General features: G+C 44.6%; 1 protein-coding gene across 19 annotated transcripts in view; it reads left to right on the forward strand.

Moving 5' to 3' along the window:
- lrrfip1b (leucine rich repeat (in FLII) interacting protein 1b) overlaps nt 1–21,533 on the forward strand; it is a 36,253-nt gene extending 14,720 nt beyond the window's left edge. Inside the window, exons 2-20 of one of the 19 annotated variants that reach the window (XM_071330448.1) lie at nt 3,137–3,223; nt 3,377–3,394; nt 3,733–3,780; nt 4,819–4,866; nt 5,496–5,546; nt 6,691–6,771; nt 7,266–7,310; nt 7,842–7,907; nt 10,254–10,331; nt 12,124–12,159; nt 12,274–12,399; nt 12,655–12,918; nt 13,138–13,230; nt 13,488–13,583; nt 13,743–13,881; nt 18,924–19,088; nt 19,230–19,309; nt 19,570–19,674; nt 19,861–21,533. In XM_071330448.1, the coding sequence (XP_071186549.1) occupies nt 3,137–3,223; nt 3,377–3,394; nt 3,733–3,780; nt 4,819–4,866; nt 5,496–5,546; nt 6,691–6,771; nt 7,266–7,310; nt 7,842–7,907; nt 10,254–10,331; nt 12,124–12,159; nt 12,274–12,399; nt 12,655–12,918; nt 13,138–13,230; nt 13,488–13,583; nt 13,743–13,881; nt 18,924–19,088; nt 19,230–19,309; nt 19,570–19,674; nt 19,861–19,971 (1,737 nt within the window). In that variant the 3' untranslated portion in view covers nt 19,972–21,533. Of the gene's footprint in view, nt 1–3,136; nt 3,249–3,376; nt 3,395–3,732; nt 3,781–4,818; nt 4,867–5,266; nt 5,382–5,495; nt 5,547–6,690; nt 6,772–7,265; nt 7,311–7,841; nt 7,908–10,253; nt 10,332–12,123; nt 12,160–12,273; nt 12,400–12,654; nt 12,919–13,137; nt 13,231–13,487; nt 13,584–13,742; nt 13,882–18,923; nt 19,089–19,229; nt 19,310–19,569; nt 19,675–19,860 lie in introns of those variants that run through there. The other 18 variants (XM_071330452.1, XM_071330449.1, XM_071330451.1 and 15 more) reach the window with 18 other exon arrangements.
- Nucleotides 21,534–22,378: the final 845 nt, after the last annotated feature.

Raw genomic sequence — 22,378 nt, forward strand, 5'->3', positions numbered from 1 at the left:
CTGGGAGTGGTCTGTTAGTTAAAACTAGCTGTTATTGGCAGGGGGGGTTGGAACCCTCTTTCTTATTGGTCTATTAACTAATGTACTGCCTGAGGCAGGCCAAAATTCCATGCCACCACAACAGGCTGCGATTTCAGGCGGTCTTTTTAAACAGCTCTTACACTAAAAGGGCATTATCATAATTTTCACAATTTTACAGTATTATTCCAACCTCATCGTGTGGAAATATATATAAAACACAGGAAATGAATCATGTTTTTGACGGCACTGGGCCTTTAACGGCCTGTGTTCATTTACAAACGGTTTCCTGTGTGCTGATCACTATCGCCGTCCTCTCAACCAGCTGTGAAACAAGCACAATGGGGGAAACAGGCCCGACTGGATCAAGGCCTTTCCAGACTAACATAAAGCGCCAGCCTCAACTAGCAGACTGGTATTCCATTTACCTTTGTCTGTGTTGTAGTTAGGCAGAAGTGAGCCCTTCAGTAGCCTGATGATCTCTGTAGTTACACCCTCTTCCAGTGCCGTGACAGGCCTGTGTGAACATAATTATCACTTGGCCTCCCATCACAAATCACAACGGTAATTGAAAGGGAACAGACCAGATGAACTGGAAAGACATTTACACTTCCGGGTGGCCAAAAATAACAAATTGAAAGCCACGCCCCCAATAAGCCATGCCTCTGAATCTACTCTACAATATTATTGAACTGTATTTGCATATTTGCCAGCAGTCTTTGCACAACAAACACAAATAACATTGGAACTGTTCATTGAGGTTTGTTATGTGAACCAAATAGATGTACTAGTCATCAATACATTCAAATATAATACATTTTAAAAAGTTACAAATTACCATGACTGGGATGTGTTGCTGTGCAAATGACATGTAGGCCCATCTTTCAGTTAAACAACGTAATGACTTTTGCAATGGTCTATAGTGTACAAATTCTAGGGCCTGCTATGCAGATCCCTAGAAGGCCAATGCAACACTTGCTAGTGAGAGTTTGCAGGCCCCCCATAACCAAGGGATCCAGTGGACGCACATTGCCAGCACTGCCTGGCCCTATGCCACTGCCCTCTTCACAGTACTAATACACATTCAGAGTATGACAGAGGATGAACTGGAATGGTGCCATCGAATCCTCAACGATCTTACGGATTTGATCTCTTCTGCAAATAGACAACGAAACAAGCATTAAAGATGACATGGACATCAAAATGTGGAATCTGATTATTTGAATATGTTTTGAAGGGAATCAGATGTGCTTGGTTGTAGGCTGGGCTGTTGCTAGGGGAAGCAGTGTTGTTATGGTCAGAGTGAGGTTGGGTGTGTCCTCACCAGTGTCCAGACAGAAATGCTGGCTCATCCACAGCCTCTCTCAGTAATAAAACTACATAGGGAACACTCCCCTCTTGTGGCTGCTGCTGGTCCTGCGTTTTTCAGAATCACTTTTATTCTTGTGATTGAAGATTGTGGTAGAAGCTGTAAACAGGCGCATATGTTTCCTAAAGGCCACTTCAGTGGTGAACTAGAAAGTGAAAGCCGTTCTCGTATGGTTTGGTTGTGGAATAGAGAGACAATCTTAAAGTAGTGGGTTCCTGTCCTGAATGGATTTTCTGTCTGCAGTTCCTCAGTTGAAGGTAAGATAGCCAGTGATTTGTTTAGTATTTTATTTTGGGGCCCTGATCTCAGCTTTCACTGAACGACTCGGGACCTTATTCATTTTTGTCGATGCAATCATGATCTCTGATAGCTGGTCTGGAAGCTCTGTGTCACCAGACCAGATATCAGCTGATGACATTAAAACGGTGTGTGTGTGTGTGTGTGTGTGTGTGTGTGTGTGTGTGTGTGTGTGTGTGTGTGTGTGTGTGTGTGTGTGTGTGGTGTGAAAAGACTGAAGCGAAGCTAGAAAAGACTGAAGCGGAACTAGAAAAGACTGAAGCGGAACTAGAAAAGACTGAAGCGGAACTAGAAAAGACTGAAGCTAAACTAGAAAAAGACTGAAGCTAAACTAGAAAAAGACTGAAGCTAAACTAGAAAAAGACTGAAGCTAAACTAGAAAAAGACTGAAGCGGAACTAGAAAAAGACTGAAGCGGAACTAGAAAAGACTAAAGCGGAACTAGAAAAGACTAAAGCGGGACTAGAAAAGACTGAAGCGGGACTAGAAAAGACTGAAGCGGGCCTAGAAAAGACTGAAGCGGGCCTAGAAAAGACTGATCATACGTACCAAATAATTTTTGTTCTATGTTTAGAACAATATAATGATAATAGTATAATAATAATAATATGGGGCGGCAGGTAGCCTAGTGGTTATAGTGTTGGGCCAGTAACCGAAAGGTTGCTGGATCGAATCCCCAAGCTGACGAGATAAAAATCTGTCGTTCTGCACCTGAACATGGCAGTTAACCCACTGTTCCCCGGTAGGCCGTCATTGTAAATAAGAATTTGTTCTTAACTGACTTGCTTAGTTAAATATATATATATTTTTTTTTTACAAATATAATATCATACAGTGTATTAGAATAAGTGGATTACCTGGAACCTATACAGCAATCAGCTCAGAATCGTGTGTGTGTGTGTTAAGCATGGCTATTGGTCATCATGGTATTCTCTTAAACAATGAAATGAGTGACGAGATCACAGCAGCATTGATAACCAAATGCTAAAGGTTAATGAGGACGGGCAGACTTAAAAGCACTCTGATCTAATTTAACTTCAAAGGCTTGTTTCAAGCTATATTAGCCAGCTAGCTGCATAGTAAACACTAACAGAAATACAGGAACCACAGCCTCAACACCAAGCTCCCAGTCCCTCACTCTTAGCTGCTATGGTAACGCTTCCCTCTCATTTGAAACTTAATAATCAACTATTATTTCATTAACTGTTTCCATGTAAATTATTACTTATTTGATAGTAGCACAGCTCAATGTGTCATCTTTACCTAATGGGCTTACTGAGTTTTATGTTGAACTTTCTGCTCAGCTTGCTTACGCTAACGCTAGCAGTAATGGTAGTCACTGCAGAGATACTGATTAGAGACCATGGAATATTATGTGGTCTGCTTTCATTTGACTGTTATACATACACCCTGTTGAATGCATATTGTCTTTCTCTGTCTGTGTCTTCTTCAGGCTGAGGCGAGACTGGCAGCGAAGCGGGCGGCCAGAGCAGAGGCACGGGAGATACGCATGAAGGAACTGGAGAGACAGCAGAAAGAGGTGACACACACACCTCTGCACGGTGGTAATATACGTTACCAAAAGCCTGTTCGTCCTCCATACTAACAACATGTCCTAACCTACTGTCTTTCTATTGTCCTGCCTTCTCTTCTCCGTGGTGTCCTGCTCCTTCTGTCCACCATGTTGTTTTAGATGTATCAAAGCCAGAAGGTAGGCCTCCATTTTGTTTTAGGTGTATCAAAGCCAGAAGGTAGGCCTCCTTTCTTCAAATTTTCTCCTTCTCTCTTTCCTGTTCACGTTTCACTCCTATTGGCATCTGAATGCTAACTGTCGTTGTCAGATCAAAGATCAATGAATGTATCTTTCAAATCCCTTGACCTAAATCAAATCACTCGCTGTGTGTATCTTTTGTCTAACATGTACGATTATTTGGGTTCAGCACTGTTAAAAAACAAGTCGCTTTTATCTCTTTCCATTTCCTTGTCTTTCCTTTCTAATGCCTTCCTTCCTCTGGTTTCCTCTTCCTGCCCTCTCCTCTCCGCCCCCAGAAATACTATGGTCTGGACAACAAATGGGGCCACATTGAGCAGTGGATGGTAGGACGTGTACTGCAGTATAAGATCCCTGCTAGTTTCTGCTAGACTGCTGTGACTGCATGATGACTCTGATAATATAATACACACTGTCTGTTGAAACAGCTTACTGCACACTGGTAATATAATATATGCTGTCTATTGAAACAGCTTACTGCAAACCCTAGGTAGTAGTAGTGTTTCACTGTGTACAGTGCATTGCCTGCATCGCCTGCATCCAGGAAGTGTTTAGTAAATGTGAGGCATGCACAGTGTTGAACACAACACCCCCTGTGTTGTGCAATATATGTGTTTAGTATTCTCTATTTCTATGTCCCATCCTGTTGATAATATCATAGTTGTCCTGGATATAGCTGGACCTAGAAGCTTGGCATGTGTAGGTGCTCTCAGGCAGCACAGGGGCAGCATGTGTAGGTGCTCTCAGGCAGCACAGGGGCAGCATGTGTGCTTTTAAAGGTCTGTCGTGAACCAGGCCAGACAGGGACAGAGTTGATCCTCACTTCACTAGATCCTGTACCGCTACGGGGGTCTCCCATGCCATCTGACAGGGGTTAAACCCTTTTCACGGTACTGGGATCGCCATGACAACCCACCGGGAGGATTAAATCCATGTCACATGACCTAGGAGTTTACAGTAGACCCTCCTCACCCCACCCCCACCTCTCTCTGGGCTTGTCTAACCAGTGGCAGTCTGCCTGCATCAGAGTAGAGAGGCCAGGGAATGCATAAGTAGTGTACTGTAAATAAACGCATGCAGTGTCATGTCCAGATATGGGTTTGAATCCATTTCAATTTCAGTCAATTGGACATGTTCTACATCCAGGTCAACTGACAGGAATGGGAATGGAAATAACCCCAGCCCAGCCCCAGTGTTCCCAAAACCAATCCAGTTTTGCCCCGTGCAGGTTGTGTTTTTGTTTGGTTTTTGTCTATAAAATCCACATCTGGTGGCAGACCCAGAACCACTTCCTTGACCTTTCCTCCTGACCTCTAACCTTTAACCGGGTACTTTCTTTTCCTCTTTCCTTCCGGGCCTTCCAGGAGGAGAGTGAGAGGTACTCCTCCCGTCCTTCACGGAGACACACGTCGGTCTGTATCCTCTCCCTGTCTTCTCTCTACCATTATACGGCCTGACTCCCCCTGTCTTCTCCTCTCTACCGTTATACGGCCTGAGTCCCCGTCTTCTCCTCTCTACCGTTATACGGACTGACTCCCCCTGTCTTCTCCTCTCTACCGTTATGCGGCCTGAGTCCCCGTCTTCTCCTCTCTACCGTTATACAGCCTGACTCCCCCATCTCCCCTCTCTACCGTTATACAGCCTGACTCCCCTGTCTTCTCCTCTCTACCGTTATACGGCCTGCCTGACTCCCCCTGTCTTCACCTCTCTACCGTTATACAGCCTGACTCCCCCATCTCCCCTCTCTCTACCGTTATACGGCCTGTCTGACAAACATGTGCTTTCTTTTCTGTATGTTATTGTGTATATAAGTAATGATTCCGGAACGCTCTGAGGTAGAGGCTGCCTCTATACACAGCTCTAGGATCAGCTCATCCTCTCCAAATCCAAAGCAGAACTGGGTTAGGATTCAAATGGGAACTTTTAGGTCAGTGTCTAGGGGCAGCTTCAATCCACTGCTACAGCTCAACAACCCACAATGATACACCTTGTGCATTGATTGATTGTTGTGTGTTTGTGTTTATGTCCCTTTCCCTCCCAGATCTCAGACGATGAGGAACGGATGTCGGTGGGGAGCCGAGGAAGCCTTAGGGTTAGTATATACCATAGAGATCCTATTAAATGACTAGTTCTATGATATCTACTTCCTGCTTCTCTAACATCTCATAGTATAAGGCCTACTGTATATAGGACAGACTAAGAGCTCCATTCAATCTGTATCGCTGCAGTAAAAGCAATGTTCCCACGTTAGCGAAGACTGCATTCATGGTAAACGCTGCGTATGTCGGCTCAATGGGAAATCACCTTTACATTTCCATCACGCAATCTGTAACGCTTCAGCTATCTAGGCTGAATAGGGCCCTGACATAACACACAGCTCATTGAACTCCCACCGGTCATATTTGACATCAAGAATGTCAGCAATGAGACGGTTGTAAAAGTCTCTTCCTCCATGTGTCATGATGTCTCAGAGATACTACACACGACTGAGGTAACATTCCGGTACATGTCTCCGGTATCAGAGTTGGAATGTGGCCTTTGAAACATGGTTTAACCGTTGCAAAAGTCTGGGCGATTTTCTCTCTACCTTTTTAAAGGAACTCCTCCATGCCTCGTCCCAATATGGCGATGGGACCCCGCCTGATGTGGGAACACCACCTGTCGTGTGAAAAACACCTCTATTTAAATCTGAGGTGATGATGATGGAATCACTGGCGGTGAAGGTGTTCTATTAAAAAGGGGGTTTGAAGACACACAAGGTTCACACACTGAGAGTTGTGGCATTATCAAACAAGCAAGACTACATGGTTATAAGCTAGGCTAGTAGGACTAAGTTAACACTGGTACACAGACAGTTGTTATGGTAATGAAACGGTAGACTTTTGGCCGGGAAGGCATCCATGCGCTTGACATGGCTCATAACCCAGCTAGTTATCAGCACACCCCAGACAGTGAACGTGGTTTAACAGGACGGTCTGGTTGTCCACTGTATTGTCACCGCACTTCCCTTGTCATAATAACTGTCACTAATGAATGTCTGAAATGCCTCTGGACATAACAACATGCCTTTTTGTTTTGGTCCCTTGTCAAAGGAGTTGACATATTTTATCTCTCTCTGTTGGGTTCATTTTCCAGAGGAATCATTTCTCTATTCTTATTTTGTTTCTCTCTCTTTCACTCTCCCCTCATCTCTGTGTCTCTCTCTCTCTCTCTCTGTGTGTGTTGTGGCGTTGTAGAGAAACTTCTCATCTGATCTGTACTGCAGCTCCAACAGTCTCCCCTCCCTCAGACATCAAAATTCCACTCAAAATGGCCGGGTCTGTCCCCACTCATTTATTCCTCTCTCCTTCACGTCTCATCCCTCTTTCCATTTCCCAATGCTGCTCCACCTTTTCCCATTTCCTTTTTCCCCTCCTTACTTCCCTACACACTCAATCTCTCCCTCCTTCCCTACCCACTCAACCTCTCCTTTCCTTCTTCCCTACCCTCTCACCCTCTCCTTTCCTCCTTCCCTACCCACTCACTCACCCTCTCCCTCCTTCCCTACCCACTCACCCTCTCCTTTCCTCCTTCCCTACCCACTCAACTTCTCCCTTCTTCCCTACCCACTCACCCCCTCCTTCCCTACCCACTCAACTTCTCCCTCCTTCCCTACCCACTCAACCTCACCCTCCTGTTGGTTTCTTAGAATGACAGAATAGGAGATTCTCAAAACGTAGAGCTTTTTCCAGTTGTACATACTAGATAGAATCACTGTTGTTTATCACTTACAGTAGAATGTTGGATTGTTTCCCTCTCTGTCCATCTTCAGCCCTCCATGCTCTTTATTGATGGCCCACGCACCCAGAGTCACAGGGTTGGTTCCTCTTTCCTATGACCTCTGACCCTTCACCACCTGTTTAGACAGTAGATAGATAGATCTGTGATGTGTCATTGCTAGTGTCATTATAAGGCATGTGAGAATGGTTTGGCAGAGGGGCTAGATGTTATCAAGACCCACATACAGTCCTGGCCCTAAAAGTTACATTTCCAAAACACTTTGATGTGTTAAGGAGAACGTGAGACAGTAAGCTGAGTTGCAGAAGTACAGTGGTGTCTTCAAGGTGGCATGCTATAAGACTGGCCCTTTTCCTGCATGATTACTGAGATGGATGTGTATGTGTGCGTGCGTGAGGTGTAGTCTGATCCAGTGTGTATGTGTTTGTGAGGTGAAGTCTGATGCAGTGTGTATGTGTTTGTGTATGTGTTTGTGAGGTGAAGTCTGATGCAGTGTGTGTTTGTGTGTGTGATTTGTGAGTTGAAGTCTGATCCAGAGTGTGTATATATGCGTGTGTGCGTGAGGTGAAGTCTGATGCAGTGTGTGTGTGTGTCTCTCTCCTATCTACAGGGCTCTGTGTGTGACGAGGCTGTGCAGAGTAGCACACGGCGCTTTAGTGGCTCCATCTCTCGCGGTGTAAGAAGCGCTGACGCCCCCTCTCTTACCCTGAGGGAGGTTGCTTGGCATGCCCCCTGTGGCAACATGGGACTGCATAGTCCAGCGGTGGCCAACCCTCCTGGAGAGATACGAGCTACTGGGTATGCAGGCTTTTGTTCCAGCCCTGCTCTAACACGATTCAGCTAATCAACACCCAGATGAGCAGCTGATTAGTAGAACCATTTGTATTGGAGCAGGTCTGGAGCAAAAGCCTACACATCCAATAGGTTTCTGGGAAGACAGTTGGCCACCCCTGGCCATAGTCTGTCTGCATGACAGTGTTGTCAGTCTCTACTTCTATCAGGGTCAGTGGTGTCTTCTGTTTTTATCAGACTCACCAAACAAGGAATCCTTCTTTAACTCGTTATATTCCACTAATTCCCACCCTGTCTTGTGTGTTGATGACTTTTGGAAACACAGTGCAAAGTCCTAGTGAGATTGTGTGGGGTTTTCAAGTGTGTCTAGAATTGTGGTTGTTGTGACGGTTTTCAAATCAAAAGGGAGGCTTGAATAGACAGCATGCATGGAATGTATCACTGTGTTCCCCTGATGAGGGGGCCTTGCTTGGCATGCCCCATGTGCCAACGTGGAATTGCATTGTGGGGTCGACCCACCCTCCTCTTGAAGCGATACTAGCGGCAGGCTGGGTGTGCAGGCTTTTATTCCAGCCCTGCTTGAACAGAACTGATTCTCTCCAGTAGGAGGGTTGGCCACCCCAGGAGAAGTCTGCATGACAGTGTCGTCACCCCACTACTTCTTTCTATTGGGGTTTCTTGTCTTTCCCACCTGTGGATTTCAGACTTCCAGAAGAAGGAATCCATGTTTTCAGTTAGCTGTATTCAACCAATAACCATCCTGAATTATCTTACAGTGCGTCTTGTGTGTCGATGACCTTTGCAAACACTGTGTCAAGTCACAGTTTGATTGTGACTTTGTTGCGTGGGGTTTGCAGTATGTCTACAATGGTGGAGTCTAGAGTGGAGCGTACGCATGGAATTGTATGTGTCTGGGTTTTTGATGTGTGGGAGGGTTGTCTTTGGTCTAACAGGGCCTGGTTGACTTGTCTATCAATGTATGCCCTTGTCTCTCCAGCTCTGTCTGTCCCTGCTTCAGCTCTGTCTGTCCCTGCTTCAGCTCTGTCTGTCCCTGCTTCAGCTCTGTCTGTCCCTGCTTCCGCTCTGTCTGTCCCTGCTTCCGCTCTGTCTGTCCCTGCTTCAGCTCTGTCTGTCCCTGCTTCAGCTCTGTCTGTCCCTGCTTCAGCTCTGTCTGTCCCTGCTTCAGCTCTGTCTGTCCCTGCTTCCGCTCTGTCTGTCCCTGCTTCCGCTCTGTCTGTCCCTGCTTCAGCTCTGTCTGTCCCTGCTTCAGCTCTGTCTGTCCCTGCTTCAGCTCTGTCTGTCCCTGCTTCAGCTCTGTCTGTCCCTGCTTCCGCTCTGTCTGTCCCTGCTTCCGCTCTGTCTGTCCCTGCTTCCGCTCTGTCTGTCCCTGCTTCAGCTCTGTCTGTCCCTGCTTCAGCTCTGTCTGTCCCTGCTTCAGCTGTCTGTCCCTGCTTCAGCTCTGTCTGTCCCTGCTTCAGCTCTGTCTGTCCCTGCTTCAGCTCTGTCTGTCCCTGCTTCAGCTCTGTCTGTCCCTGCTTCAGCTGTCTGTCCCTGCTTCAGCTCTGTCTGTCCCTGCTTCAGCTCTGTTTGTCCCTGCTTCAGCTCTGTCTGTCCCTGCTTCCGCTCTGTCTGTCCCTGCTTCAGCTGTCTGTCCCTGCTTCAGCTCTGTCTGTCCCTGCTTCAGCTCTGTTTGTCCCTGCTTCAGCTCTGTCTGTCCCTGCTTCCGCTCTGTCTGTCCCTGCTTCAGCTGTCTGTCCCTGCTTCAGCTCTGTCTGTCCCTGCTTCAGCTCTGTTTGTCCCTGCTTCCGCTCTGTCTGTCCCTGCTTCCGCTCTGTCTGTCCCTGCTTCAGCTGTCTGTCCCTGCTTCAGCTGTCTGTCCCTGCTTCAGCTGTCTGTCCCTGCTTCAGCTGTCTGTCCCTGCTTCAGCTGTCTGTCCCTGCTTCAGCTGTCTGTCCCTGCTTCAGCTGTCTGTCCCTGCTTCAGCTGTCTGTCCCTGCTTCAGCTGTCTGTCCCTGCTTCCGCTCTGTCTGTCCCTGCTTCAGCTCTGTTTGTCCCTGCTTCCGCTCTGTCTGTCCCTGCTTCAGCTCTGTTTGTCCCTGCTTCAGCTCTGTTTGTCCCTGCTTCAGCTGTCTGTCCCTGCTTGCTGACTGACAAACTCTGTGACTAACGTCTCTCTCTCTTTTTCATTTCCTTCTCTTTTCCTATTTTATCCGTCTTCTTTTTGTGCCAGCCTTCAGACTACAGTGGTTTTCTGGGCTCCAACTCTCGGGCCTCGTCCAGGGCCAGCTCTGCCCGTGCCAGCCCAGTGGTGAGCTCTCTTCACTGGTCACTCCCTCTAACCCGCAGCCTTCTTTAGGCCTAGTCCTTACATCCTTTTCTCTCTTCTCTATTCTGTTAATGACTGCCCACTTATTATCATCCCAATGAAGAGTGTATTGTCCAGAGAACTGAACTCTATGGTCTGTCCTGTGTGTCCTCTGCACCAAGGGAATGCTCATAGACAGCTGACAGTGCTCAGGTTCCTTATGCCCCTTGGTGGACATTACAAAGACTGCAGCTTTGGTACAAGCAAAGAATATATGGTCCCGACCTGGCCAATGTGAGGTGGGCCTCTGTGTGGACGCATTGGTGTGTGGGTGACACTGACAACTAACATGCAGCCTGGACTGGAGTGGATATGATATGACTAACTGTAGTGTCCAGTGGATATGATATGACTAACTCTGTAGTGTCCAGTGATATGATTAACTGTAGTGTCCAGTGGATATGATATGACTAACTCTGTAGTGTCCAGTGGATATGATATGACTAACTCTGTAGTGTCCAGTGATATGATTAACTGTAGTGTCCAGTGGATATGATATGACTAACTCTGTAGTGTCCAGTGATATGATTAACTGTAGTGTCCAGTGGATATGATATGACTAACTCTGTAGTGTCCAGTGATATGATTAACTGTAGTGTCCAGTGGATATGATATGACTAACTCTGTAGTCTCCAGTGGATATTATATGATTAACTCTGTAGTGTCCAGTGGATATGATAAGGTTAAATCTGTAGTCTCCAGTGGATATGATATGATTAACTCTGTAGTGTCCAGTGGATATGATATGATTAACTCTGTAGTGTCCAGTGGATATGATATGATTAACTCTGTAGTCTCCAGTGGATATGATATGATTAACTCTGTAGTGTCCAGTGGATATGATAAGGTTAAATCTGTAGTCTCCAGTGGATATGATATGATTAACTCTGTAGTGTCCAGTGGATATGATATGACTAACTCTGTAGTCTCCAGTGGATATTATATGATTAACTCTGTAGTGTCCAGTGGATATGATAAGGTTAAATCTGTAGTCTCCAGTGGATATGATATGATTAACTCTGTAGTGTCCAGTGGATATGATATGATTAACTCTGTAGTCTCCAGTGGATATGATATGATTAACTCTGTAGTCTCCAGTGGATATGATATGATTAACTCTGTAGTGTCCAGTGGATATGATACGATTAACTCTGTAGTGTCCAGTGGATATGATACGATTAACTCTGTAGTGTCCAGTGGATATGATATGATTAACTCTGTAGCGTCCAGTGGATATGATATGATTTAACTCTGTAGTCTCAGTGGATATGATATGATTAACTCTGTAGCGTCCAGTGGATATGATATGATTTAACTCTGTAGTCTCCAGTGGATATGATAAGATTAACTCTGTAGTGTCCAGTGGATATGATAAGATTAACTCTGTAGTGTCCAGTGGATATGATAAGATTAACTCTGTAGTGTCCAGTGGATATGATAAGATTAACTCTGTAGTGTCCAGTGGATATGATAAGATTAACTCTGTAGTGTCCAGTGGATATGATATGACTAACTCTGTAGTGTCCAGTGGTTCCGTGGTTCAGAATCAGATGGGGATCCAGAGAGGGTTAATGACTCTAAAGATGTTTGTTGTGATGCAGTGTGTGGATATACAGAGACGGATACAGTATGGGCATGGCCTCGATTTACGGTGTGTCAATCAACTAAATTAGTGACATTGTAAATATGTGTATCTCCTCTCCTGAGAGTAACCAAGTTTTTTTTCCCTCTACAGGTGGAGGAGAGATCAGACAGGGACTTCCTGGAAAAGGTACGGGTCACACACCTGATCTGAAACTCTAGCTTTTAATGTATTAAAGATGAAGTAGGGAATATGTCTGTTGTGAAACAGCCTTCAAGACGGCCCTGTCCTGTTTCCTCCCAGGGTTCCAGGACTGCCTCTACCCTCTCAGCAGCCACTCTAGCATCGCTGGGCGGGCCCTCCTCTCGCAGAGGCAGCTGTGACACCTCTATCTCAGTAGAGACAGAGGCCTCCATTCGAGAGATAAAGGTAGGACCATAGAGATACTTCTATGAGTAGGACCATACAGTATATCTGAGAAAGAGATGTTCCATGGTCTACAGTCCATGTTTTTAGAATGATTTTGTTGACTCCAGAAACACGATTATTACAGTAAGTATTCCACGGTTGAAGACGAACAACGTCTGCGTAGTTGTTGTTGAGATACTAACTGCTTAACTGTTTTGCTTTGTTTCTCCCCTGACCTCTCACCCCTCCACTGTCCTCCATTTTGTCTCTCAACAGGACTCCCTGGTGGAGTCTGAGGAGAAGTACCGTAAGGCCATGGTGTCCAACGCCCAGCTACACAACGAGAAGTCCAACCTCATGTACCAGGTGGACACGCTGAAGGACTCGCTCATTGAGCTGGAGGAGCAGCTGTACGAGTCTAAACGAGAGTACAACGACAAGGCCAAGGAGTTTGAGAGGGAGAGGCACGCCCACAGTGTTCTGCAGCGCCAGTTTAACGAGATGAGAGAGACGCTGAAACAGAGTGAAGAACTGCTAACCGTGAGTACTCAGGTCATCGCAAAGACTTCCTGCTAACAACATTACGGTAACAAAAACAGTACTTCCACTCAGAACATAACACTAACATAGATCTAACTTAGGTCTCTTCCTAAACTTACTGTAGTCTCTTTTCCTGCTGCATACTCTCTGCATGCTGATTGTCCCTCCCTTTTCCTCTGTCCCTTCTTCTCCTCCATCTTGCTTTCGTCCCGTGGCCAGGAGGTGGGCCAGCTCCGTCTCAAACGGGACAGCTGTGTTAGGGAGATCTCCGACCTGCAGGAGACCCTCGGATGGAAGGAGAAAAAGATTGGGGTACGCTCGCGGAATAGAGGGTGAACCTCAAACTGTTAGCCGCATCAATGCTCCAGGAAGTTCTACAGAAAACGCTTCCATTCCTCTGTCAGCTACTCAAGTTTAACGCTCCAAACTAACCAAGACATTTCCACTGTATCTCTTTTTCCCCCTCAATGCTTCTCTCTTCCTTTACTGTGTTTATCCTTCCCTTCTTTACCCACTCTTCCTCCTCCTCTTCCTCCTCCCCCTGCTGCTGCTGCTTGGGTATGGCTCAGGCCTTAGAGAGGCAGAGGGAATTCTCAGACGCCGGCGTGCGGGATGAGCGGGATAAGCTCAGGGATCAGGTGGTCCACCTCAAAGACACTCTGAAGGTACAGCACCTTGAAGTACTGCTGAGTGAAGGTTTCCTCATCATGACTTCAAAGAGGGCCTCCATGTCAGCAAACACTAGAACAATAGGAAGTTCTAATGGGAAAAATACTTTCTGAAAGATTATTCAGATTTATTTTGCTCGTTCTCTCCCAAATCAGAAAAATGGGATAGTGCTGTCACCTGAAGTAACCACCAATGGGGATGCAGGACAGATGATTGACGGGCCTCTCAGTGCAGACTCTACCTCCCGATTGGCTCAGGAGTCCCAGCCATGTCATGGCGGGGAGAGCATGCTTGGTAAGAAAATAACCCACCGGTGCAATTGCTCATATCTGATCTCTGCTTATTTACCACCATCCTACTCAAATCATGTTGAATGATATTGTGCAGTCATGTTTTTTATTTGATTTGTCTTCTGTCATTTGGATGAATCACTGTTAGAAATGTCAGGGTTATGTTTGTGTTGCATGATGGGATACAAAACGAGGATGGTTGGCTTTTCTTTTTTCTGACGTCATTGTTTTGCAGTATTGTCCTCCGTGGGATTATCATCATAATGTTAATTAATCCTGTTGAGTCAGTTGGTGATTCTGCATTCTAATTCAGCCGGGATCAAGGCCTTGATTGTATTCTCTACAAATGGCTCCAAATTAATTCCCCTCCAGCAATCATTGAATTTCCGTGCTTGCACTCTCAGACGCTGAAGAATGACCTGTGTTTGGCCCTCCAATCTATTCCCTGTGATCTTCCAGGCGAAGCACCAGAGATGCAGTTGGACCATGGCGAGGTGGGGACACCAGGGGGAAGCCGACTTCTACATGAGGCTGACAACTACTCACATGACCAGGAGAGGGCACTACTGCAGATAGACTCTTCTGACAAGTTGATCCAAGACAAGTTGAATGACAGCCTGCAGCAACAAACAGACACTGAAGCAGAGCAGTCCAAGTACTGTGACCAAGAGACCCAGGTGGATGTTGCTGCACCTGAAGGAGCCATGTTGGTGCATTTTGGTGACAAAGAGACTCAGGTTGAATATGAAGTAGAACAACCCCAATACTGCGACACAGAAACCCTGGTGGAACCTGTTGAACTTGAGGGAGCCATTTTGGTTCAAAAGGAAAATACAGATGGTAGCGGTGACAATGGAGATGGGGTGAATCAAAGAGGATTTGAACCAGAATCTCTGGAACAGGCAGAGAATGAGGAAAACAGTGGAGAAAGTAACAAGGAAGCTGTACCAGTAAGCGGTGGCACTGACGGACAATGTGAGGAAAACACAAACCTTGAGAATGGACGGGAAAACACAGAGCTTCTCACAGCTATGTCTACTGACTTTGAAGAACAGGACATCTCTGGCCCAACTCTCTGTGTTGAGACAGAGGCCACTCTTAGTCAAATCCAAAGTGAATCTCAAAGTGACCTGCAAGGAGAGAACACCCAGGAGTATGATACTGGGACTAAAGATCAAGTCATTCCAGAAAACTCAAGGATCACGGAATCTGAGATGATTAAAATGATTTTGAGGATTTCTGTATGTCTAGGGGAGGCAAAGACCAGCCCAAATCACATCTCTCAGGGATCATTAAACAAAACAGAAACAATAGGGATGAAGATGAAGAATAAACCAGGGCATCAGGCAGAGACTGGCCAAGTAACATCTACTGGAACATCTGCTGTCTCATCTACAGTCTCTATTGAACTGTTTATCTCTGAATGTCCTGACGAGGTTGGAATCAAGACAGATCAGCTCATAATAAACACCTTAGGTGAATTTGAGAAAGATGGACAGAATTCTCTAGAACTTCAGCAACATAAGAATGATCATTTCAGTACAGAAAGCTCTGTGGAAACTGTGCCAAAGATCACAGACTCTGACGGACAGAAATTATCTGAGAGGGCTGAAGAGCTGGAGTCGAGTTCAGTGGAGAGCAAGCCAGATCAGATTTGGCAGGAATCTCTATGTGGCATGAAGGAAGATGAACCAAATACTAAAGAGCTTCAGGCAAAGGAGCCCCCATCCACTATCTCTGACAAAACGGTAACACCTATCATAACAGAGGAGGGGAAGACTAAACTAGACGAACAGGTGATCCCTGATTTACCAGAGAGGCTAGAGACCAGCTTAGAAATGACCTTACCAGGAGTTCAAGGTGATCAGAAGATGGATGTAGCAGAATCAAGGGAGAAACAAGGATGTACCTGTAAATGTACATGTAAACTATCCGAGAGTGATCAAGTACTGACGGAAAACTCACTGGATGTAGCTATAACTCAGAGGATCAGCGACTCTAGTGGAGAGGTTATCTTGGACAGGACAGAGGAGGTAGAGCCCAGCCCAGACAGGATCAGGTCAGAATCACCCAGTTGTGTAGAGAGAGAAGAATGGTGCATCATTGAGGAGAACATCTATGAGGAGAATCTCCAGCAGGAAGCCATTCAGGAGGAGCAACAGACAGAACAGAGGGAGGCTTCAACAAGTTCACCAGCAGGGGGAGACAATGAGTTAAACGATGTGGCCACTGGATATATAGACAGTTGTGAAGAAGCCGTTCTACTTGTGAAAAAGGAGGAAACCTATCTACCTGTAGAAGAAGAGCACATCAGTTCCTCACCCGGACCCTCGGCACTTGGCCAAGAGATACAGCCATTATCCGAGGCGGTGGAGGAGGAGAGAGAGCGCCCCCCAGTGGAAGAAGCCCAGAAACAGGAGAGAGGTGTAAGAAAGGGAGTAAAGGGCAATAGAAAGGGCAAAGATCCTTGCAAAGTAAACTAGTTGATGATCACTACTCTCAAAGTGTTATTTGATGTGTAATAGACTACTGACTGGGGTTGCAGTCAGTCTCTGTGGGTTTCTTTGTTTTACTCAAAGGAATTACATGTTTTATTTAATGACTTATTTAGTGCCTTGAATAAATGAACCATGTTGAAGAGCGATTGGTTTTGTTTTATTTTGCACTATTGCACTGATTTCTGGGTTCCATAAACCTCACCAAGCTTCCATTTATGCACAGGGGACAGGATTATATTACACAACAACAATTCTGTATTGTTCATGTGTCAGGTTTTTACATGCAACATACTAGATAACAATTACATGATTAAATAGGTAATATGTGGGAGAATATATATAAATCCCATGACATGTTATCTCCACTCATTTGTATGTGTCAGCTGTTTTAAACTCTTTTCATCCATACTCACAGTCCCTCCAACATACTGTACAGTATTTCAGTGGTAAGCAACTGTGTCCATATTCTCAGGTTTTCAATGAACTGCAGATTGTGATCAGTTGGGTGAAATGTTTTATAATTGCAATGAATTAAGTATATACTGTCTATTTTATATAGTCCCAGTCAAAAGTTCGGACACACCTACTCATTCCAGGGTTTTTCTTTTCTTTTTTTTACTATTTTCTACATTGTAGAATAATAGTGAAGACATCACAACTATGAAATAACACATATGGAATCATGTAGTAAAAAAGTGTTAAACAAATTAAAATATTGTTTATATTTGAGATTCTTCAAAGTAGCCACTCTTTGAATTGATGACAGCTTTGCACACTCTTGGCATCCTGTCAACCAGCGTCATGAGGTAGTCACCTGTAATGCATTTAAATGAACAGGTGTGCCATGTTAAAAGTTCATTTGTGGAATTTCTTTCCTTCTTAATGCGTTTGAACCAATCAGTTGTGTTGTGACAAGGTTGGGGTGGTGTACAGAAGATAGCCAAATAGTTAAAGACCAAGTCCATATTATGGCAAGAACAGTTCAAATAAGCAAAGAGAACTCCGACACACATCATTACTTTAAGACATGAAGGTCAGTCAATCCGGAAAATTTCAAGAACGTTTTACATTTCTTCAAGTGCAGTCACAAAAACCATCAAGCACTATGATGAAACCTCGCTCTCATGAGGACCGCCACAGGAAAGGAAGACCCAGAGTTACCTCTGCTGCAGATTTTTAAAAAATATTTAAAATTTTACCTTTATTTAACTAGGCAAGTCAGTTATGAACAAATTCTTAATTTCAATGACAGCCTAGGAACAGTGGGTTAACTGCCCTGTTCAGGGGCAGAATGACAGATTTTTACCTTGACAGCTCAGGGATTTGATCTTGCAACCTTTCAGTTACAAGTCCAACACTCTAACCACTAGGCTACCTGCCACCCCAAGAATAAGTTCATTAGAGTTACCAGCCTCAGAAATTGCAGCCCAAATAGATGCTTCACAGATTTCAAGTAACAGACACATCTCAACATCAACTGTTCAGAGGAGACTGCGTGAATCAGGCCTTCATGGTTGAATTGCTGCAAATAAACCACTACTAAAGGACACCAATAAGAAGAAGAGACTTGCTTGTGCCAAGAAACAAGAGCAATGGACATTAGACCAGTCCAAATTTGCGATTTTTTTTGTTCCAACCGCCGTGTCTTTGTGAGACACAGAGTAGGTGAATGGATGATCTCTGTATGTGTGGTTCCCACCATGAAGCATGGAAGAGGGGGTGTGATGGTGCTTTGCTGGTGACACTGTCAGTGAATTATTTATAATTAAAGGCACACTTAACCAGCATGGCTACCACAGCATTCTGCAGCGATACGACATCCCATCTGGTTTGCGCTTAGTGGGACTATAATTTGTTTTTCAACAGGACAATGACCCAACACACACCTCCAGGCTGTGAAAGGGCTATTTTACCAAGGAGAGTGATGGAGTGCGCATCAGATAACCTAGCCTCCACAATCACCCGACCTCAACCCATTTGAAATGGTTTGGGATGAGTTGGACCGCAGTGAAGGAAAAGCAGCAACAAGTGCCCAGCATATGTGGGAACTCCTTCAAGGCTGTTGGAAAAGCATTCCTCATGAAGCTGGTTGAGAGAATGCCAAGAGTGTGCAAACCTCTCATCAAGGCAAAGGGTGGCTACTTTGAAGAATCTAAAATATATTTTGATTTGTTTAACACTTTTTTTGCTTACTACATGATTCCATATGTGTTATTTCATAGTTGTGATGTCTTCACTATTATTCTACAATGTAGAAAAAAGTCTAAATAAAGAAAAACCCTTGAATGAGTAGGTGTGTCAACTTTTGACTGGTACTGTGTATATATATATAAAAAAATCTGGGGAATTAAGTACAATGTGTTGTATCTATTAAAAAAATAATACAGATTAGAAACAAAAAAACAAGGCTGTTAATTGAACCGTGTGGTAAATGTTGACGTACAAAACTACTCTATTACTGACCTCGACTACTCAAACTACCCTTTTACTAAACAACATTAGAATTTCATGCTGTTGATTCAAAGTCAGCTGTCTGTTTGTATTGCAGAAGTCAGACTGAGGAAAATAGTTGATGAGAGGGAGAGTTTAGCTGATCAGGTGAAGAGGCTGAAGTCTCAGCTGGAGGGGAAACAGAGGAACGGGACAGAGGGTTTGAGTCCTGAGGAGGACGGACTTGAGAACGGCATGGACCCCCACATCCTCGACTTACAGAGTGAGTCACATCTCACGTTTACTAAGACAGATCTAGCCTTTTACCTGGCTGTCTCCCTAGTGTACTTTGTCAAGTGTGTGAGTGTAGTATACATTATGAAACCTATACAACATCCTTCTATCTTTATTTCTTCTTCTACAGGGGATGCCAACCGGCAAATCAGTGACCTCAAGTTTAAACTGGTGAAATCAGAACAGGAAGTCACAGCCCTGGAACAGAATGTAAGTACCGTTTTAGTTCCTAGACAGAGGAAGACCTGTATGACTATATCCATGAAACACCTGACCAATCCCGTTCCTCATGGTAAACGTGAGATAATAAGCAGTATCTTGTACAGTCTGGGTTGGAGACTATTGACCATTTGTTCCACTAGGAGCTCCATGGAATATGTCCCGTAAGTCACGTGTTCAGTCTAGTATGAGGCATATCACATTTCATCCATCAATCCATTTATTCACCCCCTCATTTCTCTCTTGGCCAGATCATCCGGTTGGAGGGTCAGGTGACTCGTTACAAGTCGGCCTCTGAGAGCGCAGAGAAAGTAGAGGACGAGCTCAAAGTGGAGAAACGCAAGCTACAGAGAGAGGTAGGCTACTATAATGTCAGGTTTACAAAAACAACCAAAGAATCACAGAACCCACAAGTCATTGGGTCATATCTAGTATGTCAACCCCACATTTTTTTGCATCAAGTCTACGCCAGGTATACGTTGTTGCCTTTAGGTTGCTTCTCCCCTCTCAATCTCTAAACTTTTTCTCTCCATTCTCTCTAGCTGAGGTCTGCCCTGGACAGGATTGATGAGCTGGAGGCCAGTAACAGCCACCTGGCCAAGCGCCTGGAGAAGATGAAGGCTAATCGGAGCGCCCTATTGGCCCAGCAGTGATGTACTTATTGATTGTCATGGCTGTTTGCATCTCTGACCTCTCTATGACCTTTTGAACTTTGATCTATCAGGCATTGTATTAACACACACCCAGAAAATTCAAACCAAGCGAGGACTTTCTGGAGCAAAAGCTTCAATGAAACATATCCACACATATTGTAATCCCAGATTCATTCAGTGTTGTGCCCATCTGTACAGTATATCCAGTGATTCACCAAGAGACACAGAGGGAACGTGTTACTGACCCTGGGAACACTCCTCACTGACTGTGACCGAGGCTGGACTCCTCAACTAACTTGTGAAGGGGGAATATTCTGCACAAACGGACAGCAAAGAGGACCTATCCTCCTATAGCTCTTACGTCGCCCTGTGCCATGATTACCCCTAAAGCATTTCTTCCCAATCATTAATCTCTCTCTGTTCTCTGTAACACGTGGCACTATCTCTCTGTGCTACTTGGGGTCCATGTCTGCTCCAGCAAGTTTATCCATCCACAGAGAAAGAAAGACTAAAAAGAAGTGTGTTTCATGTATAATCTTCTTTTAATGTCAATATATTTTGAAGTGAAAATGCACTCTGCTCCCTCCTGTCCCCCAAGCCAAAGTCTGATGTTAATGTGTAAGGTGATGTTATTTTTATGTTGTATATGTGTGTGTCTCCATAGGTATATGTCAAGTACATCAGATGGGTGGAAATACACGTGGCACAATATTAACTAAGCAATAAGGCCTGAGGAGGTGTGGTATATGGTCAACATACCACGGCTAAGAGCTATTTGTTGGCCATATATCACAAACCCCAAGGTGCCTTATTGCTATTATTAACGGGTTACCAACGTAGAGTAGTAAAAATACTTTTTTGTCATAACCGTGGTATACAACGGCTGTCAGCCAATCAGCTTCCAGGGCTCGAACCACCCAGTTTATAATCAGGATTATCCTATTCATCTCATTGTTTGTGCCATGTGATGAAAATTATACTAGTACTTGAGGAAAAATATCACCAGCTTTTAACGTCTGAAATACTATGTCCTCCCTTGAGCAATTTAAACGAGTCATTGGGGAACGACAATCAGTTGAATAATGTACTTCTACTGCAACAGTTGTGGAACGTATCACATCGGCTGTCGCAGTAACACCTGATGTAAATGTTCGACAATCTGACAAACCAGATCTCATGCAGATAAAAACATCAGTTATATTCCGACATAACGGGAAGTGTTCCCTTATTATCCTGCTCCCCAGACTCAAGCATGTCATGCCTTATTGAGGGGGAAGAAAGCATTGTTGTTCACTTGTGCATTATGTTTCCCCTCCTACCCTCTATACTTTAGTTGAGCTTGGACATCTACTTTTTGGGGAACTTACATCTGTTTACATGCTTTAAAACTATTGTTATTTGTCCATGAATGAAGCTAATTGTAAACATTGTGCAATATTGGAAATGTCTTTGGGAAGGTGAGGTTGTATGGTCCTTGCTTTACTTGAGAAATGTAGAGGATGTTTGACGTAGCATTGACATGCACCACATTAAACTAATGCAAACTCTCTGCTAAAACATTATTTGTTCATATGTGAATAGTTTTGTAAAAGATGCCAAACGCGACCAGCAGAGGGAAAAGCCTGATGTCATACCACATTATGGGATGCTGAAGATGCTCACTTTGGACATTCAGAACTTGACAGGGGGAAAGTGTTTACACTGCCGTGTCATGTCTTTCTCCATTGTGGTGTTTTGCATGACTTTGGCAGGAGCTCAACAGAACTGAGTACCGGTGTTATAATACTGATGGTTTGTCGGGACTGATAGTTTCTGAAGTTGTGCCTAGAACGGTTTAGCTCCAACGAGTGGGCGCGTCGGGGACCACAGTTGTTGAAAACTACCATTTTAGCTAACCCTAACCCTTTTCCTATCCTAACCTCATTCTCCTGACTACGTTAATTATTCTCAACTGTTGCGTTAATTCTGTTGGGTAAATTCAGGTAGGTCCCTCAGTTGTTTTCTTCCATTTAAGAAGATAGTCGGCAGGACTCTAGGTATTTGTTTTGTTAGTCCAATGACAGGACATTTGCTTGTCAGCCATCCAGTTAAAATATGCAACTTTCAAAATACAGAACTCATCCATGTATGATGCATTTCGCATCATGATACAAAACGTAGCATACAGGGATGATTTATGTATTTTGAAGTTACACGTCGTGAACACTTGATTGGCTGACAAGCAGCTGGAAAGGCAGCACATGCTGTATGAAGAGTCAGCTGCAATTGGAGATTAATGTAATTACCTTCTCAGCAGCAACATGTAATATCCACATTAAAGATACTCTGCAACAGTGCTCATTTTGATAAAAAGCTGAGGAAAAGGCCAGATATGCCACCGTTGAGGCGATACAATGCACAAACATTG

Source organism: Salvelinus alpinus, chromosome 10, assembly GCF_045679555.1.
Source record: "Salvelinus alpinus chromosome 10, SLU_Salpinus.1, whole genome shotgun sequence".
NCBI lineage: Eukaryota > Metazoa > Chordata > Actinopteri > Salmoniformes > Salmonidae > Salvelinus > Salvelinus alpinus.